The following is a 3783-nucleotide window of genomic DNA, read 5'->3' on the forward strand; positions in this document are numbered from 1 at the left end:
GAAAAGGAAGAGATTACCTCCGCACGGGATCCGTTTTTGGCAGCGCAGGAGCAAAATGTCGCTTGCCTTTTGGAACTGGAAGACAAAGCTACTAAGGCTATTGTGTTGGAGGCTTATTTAAAGCAAAGCGGGCAAGAAGTGGTAACCCTTAGCCAAGAAATTGATCCGCTGAGGGTTAGATTTGATGAAGCCAGGGCTAAATGGACTGTAGTCCATAACGCCATTTTTGCTGCAACCGAACGCGAGGCTGCCTCCGTTAAAAGAGTGAGCAACTTAGAGGCAGCCTTGAACTCCAAAATCGAAGAGCTTGCTGATGGGGAGCCAAACATGCCTAGCTGGAAGAGAAGTATAGTAAAACAATAGAGCATAATAGACTTTTTAGTTCAACTGTTCGCGACCTTGATGTTAGCCTCAAATCTGTTAGGTCCGCCTGGAAAAACCTTTCTACCGAGGTAACCCAACTCAAAGAAAAACATAAGTGCCGAGCGACTTCCCTTATAGTTGAGAAAACTTACGCTATGTACAACATGAGGAGAAAAACCTTGGAAGAGGCCAAAGCTGGTGTCATTAATTTGGATGCTGAAATTGCTAAGGCTCGTGAGCTTGAGTTAGCTGCTAAAAATGGACTCCCAGCGAGGTCTGATGCCCCTGGTCCTTCTGGTTCTGGTTCCGAGTTCTCGAGAACTGAAGAAGAATCGGAGGATGATGATGCTGAAGGGTAAACTGGTGAAAATGTTGAGCTATCGGTGGATCCATCTACTTCTCCCGGGGGCGCGGACACTTCTCTTTCTCCTGGTTCCGAAGATACTGCAGTTTAGCTTTTCTTTTCTTTTTCCAATTCTTGTACCTATGCCGTCTTGGCATGTTTTTATAAAAACATCTTTTGCTTATGTATTGTTTGAGTCTTCCTTTCGTTTGAATATTCATGCAAGTCTGAAAGCTTTGCATTTTCTTCCTTTTGCTTAAGAATTTTGCGCAAGCTTTTCTGTTTTGCGTCTTATTATGTGAAGCCTTGGGTGTAACACCCCGAAAGAAGTTTTGGCTCTAGGCATCAGCCCTTTTTTGTGAGGGCGTTGATAAGCATTTGCGCAAGTTTACCTTTTGCGTCCTTTCATATATGGCTTCAGGTGTATCTTTCCCCGGAAGTATTTTGATTCCGGGCATAAATTCTCCCGAAACCAACACTTTAACGTGATGGTTTTTATAAGAGAAGGCCCTCTTCTATTTTCGGTGCTCTTGAAGAGGATGTCTCCTGTTTATTACGGCACTAGCATTTGAAGTACGTATTTAACTTTAAAATGACAAAGTTAACTCATCGTTCAAACAAGAAACAAGATAAAAATAAAAGGATTTCATTTCATTCTAATCCTTCTATTTTCAAAAAGTACATAAGCATTTACTATGATGAAAAGAAATTGCCATTACTTGTGGCTAACTTGTATAACTTATTTCTATGGGGGAGGCCGCGCAGTCCCTGGTCCCGACAATGCAATTATGTTTCCAGTTTTTTGTTTCCCGGTTGACGTAGTAGTCATTGTTGCCGTATACTCATATCATTCCCCCAGTGTTTGAATGCGAAGAGTGCGAATTGGAACACTGGAAGTCTTGTATCTTCGAAGATTCCACTAATGAATTGCTAGATAATCCTTAACTTGGTAACACACTTTACTTTCCCTCAGGAATTTGTGCTATCGAGCGAAGGACTACATAACAAAACTCTAGTGGTTTGAACTCGTGAATGGTTGGGTAACCTTTGCTCAATAGGAAACTTAACTTCCCGGTGGGAATTTGCTATAGAGCAAAAGATTATCTAACCGTCCCCGAGTGGATCTTTACTTGTGTGTCTTGCTATTAAAGGTCTTATTGTTGTTGTCCTCATAGTATGCTTTCTATTGCTTCCTCGTTAAAAACCTTACCAGAAAAATCCAATTGGAACAAAAACTGAACGAAGGGAAAAAGAGTGCAGCACATACTTTCTGACCAGATAATTTTCATGAGCAATAATATCTTTTGAGGTGTGCCACATTCCAATTGCTAGGCTACTTTTCTCCATTTTGGTTTACCAACTTGTATGAACCTTTCCCGGTGAAAGTTGAAATCCGGTAGAGGCCTTCCCACGTTGGACCTAGCTTCCCCGTATTGAGCTCCCGGGTGTTTTGAGTTACTTTCCTTAGGACCAAATCTCCTACTTTGAAATAATGTAGGTTGGCTCTTCAATTATAATATCGCTCCATTCTCAGCTTTTGAGCGGCCATTCTTACATGCGCCAAGTCACTGCGTTCATCGAGCAGCTCCAAGTTGACTAATATTGCTTCGTTGTTCGATTCTTGATCTGTCTGGAAATATCTCAAGGTGGGTTCCCCTACATCCACCGGGATTAAAGCTTCTACACCATACACGAGGGAGAAAAGGGTTTCCCCTGTGCTTGACTTGGTCGTAGTTCGATATGCCTATAGAACTCTGGGTAATTCCTTGGACCAGTTACCCTTAGGCGCTTCCAACCTTTTCTTGAGATTTTGAATAATCACCTTGTTCGTTGACTTCACTTGACCGTTTGCGCTCAGATGATAGGGTGAAGATGTAATCCTCTTTATTTTTAAATCTTCGAGGAACTTTGTAACTTTTGCACCGATAAACTATAGTCCATTGTCGCATGCTATCTCTTTTGTTATTCCGAACATGCAAATTATATCTTCCCACAAGGCCGATCTTCTGATAAGGACCTGCTTCCACCCACTTAGAAAAATAGTCAGTCAAAATTAAAAGAAATCTTACCTTTTCGGGAGTCGGTGGCAGTAGTCAGACGATGTATATCCTCCATTTCATGAATAGCCACGGGGACAGAACAGATTGTAAGGGTTCTGTCGGTTGATGTACCAGTGCTGCGTAGCGTTGGCACTTATCGCATTTTCGTACGAAATCTTTGGCATCTTATTCCATGCGAGGCCAATAATATCCTGCCCTTACCAACTTTAGCACTAAGGAATCTTTGCCCGAGTGGTTGCCGCATATCCCTTCGTGAACCTCTCTCATCAGATTGTTAGCTTCGGATGCCCCTAAGCATCGAGCCAACGGGCCTTGAAAAGATTTTCTATACAATTGGCCTCTCTTAAAGCTATACCGCGCTGCTTTGACGCGCAACACCTGGGATGCTTTGGGGTCTTCGGGTAGCTTCTGGTGCTCAAGATAATCAATGATTTCATTTCTCCAGTCCCAGACCAAATTAGTCGAATTTACCTCATAGTAACCATCTGTATCCAGGACTGAGTTCATCAGTTGTACTACCGTCCCGGACTCCGATCCCCTTATTTCTGTCGATGATCCTAGGTTTGCCAATGCATCTGCTTCTGCATTATCCTTCCTTGGGATATGAGTAATTGACCACTCCCCGAATCGCGCCAATAGAGCCTGATCCTTTACCACGTATTGTTGCATGCACTCCTCTTTGGTCTCGAAAATCCCGTAGACCTGATTTACCATAACTTGTGAGTCACATATTATTTCGATGACCTCGGAATCAAGTCCCCAGGCCAATTCGAGCTCTGCAATCGAAGCTTCATACACTACTTCATTGTTAGTTAAGGGACCGTTCTGATGGCTTGCCTTAGGGTTTTCCCCGAAGGCGTGATTAATACTATGCCGATGTCGGACCCTTTTACATTGGAAGCTCCATCCGTAAATAAGGTACAAACCCCTGATATCGATTCCGACACCATTACTGCCTCCTTGGTTGCTAGAGGCAATAATCCCGGACTGAAATTGGCCACGAAATTAGCCAAGACT

General features: G+C 43.1%; 1 protein-coding gene across 1 annotated transcript; it reads right to left on the minus strand.

Annotated features, from left to right (window-relative positions):
• Positions 1–2931: 2931 nt before the first annotated feature.
• On the minus strand, positions 2932–3480 carry LOC138906072 (uncharacterized). Its single transcript, XM_070194594.1, has one exon. The coding sequence runs from the start codon at positions 3478–3480 to the stop codon at positions 2932–2934; it is 549 nt and encodes a 182-aa protein (XP_070050695.1).
• Between the last annotated feature and the right edge of the window lie 303 nt (positions 3481–3783).

The sequence above is a fragment of the Nicotiana tomentosiformis genome, chromosome 2 (assembly GCF_000390325.3).
Source record: "Nicotiana tomentosiformis chromosome 2, ASM39032v3, whole genome shotgun sequence".
NCBI lineage: Eukaryota > Viridiplantae > Streptophyta > Magnoliopsida > Solanales > Solanaceae > Nicotiana > Nicotiana tomentosiformis.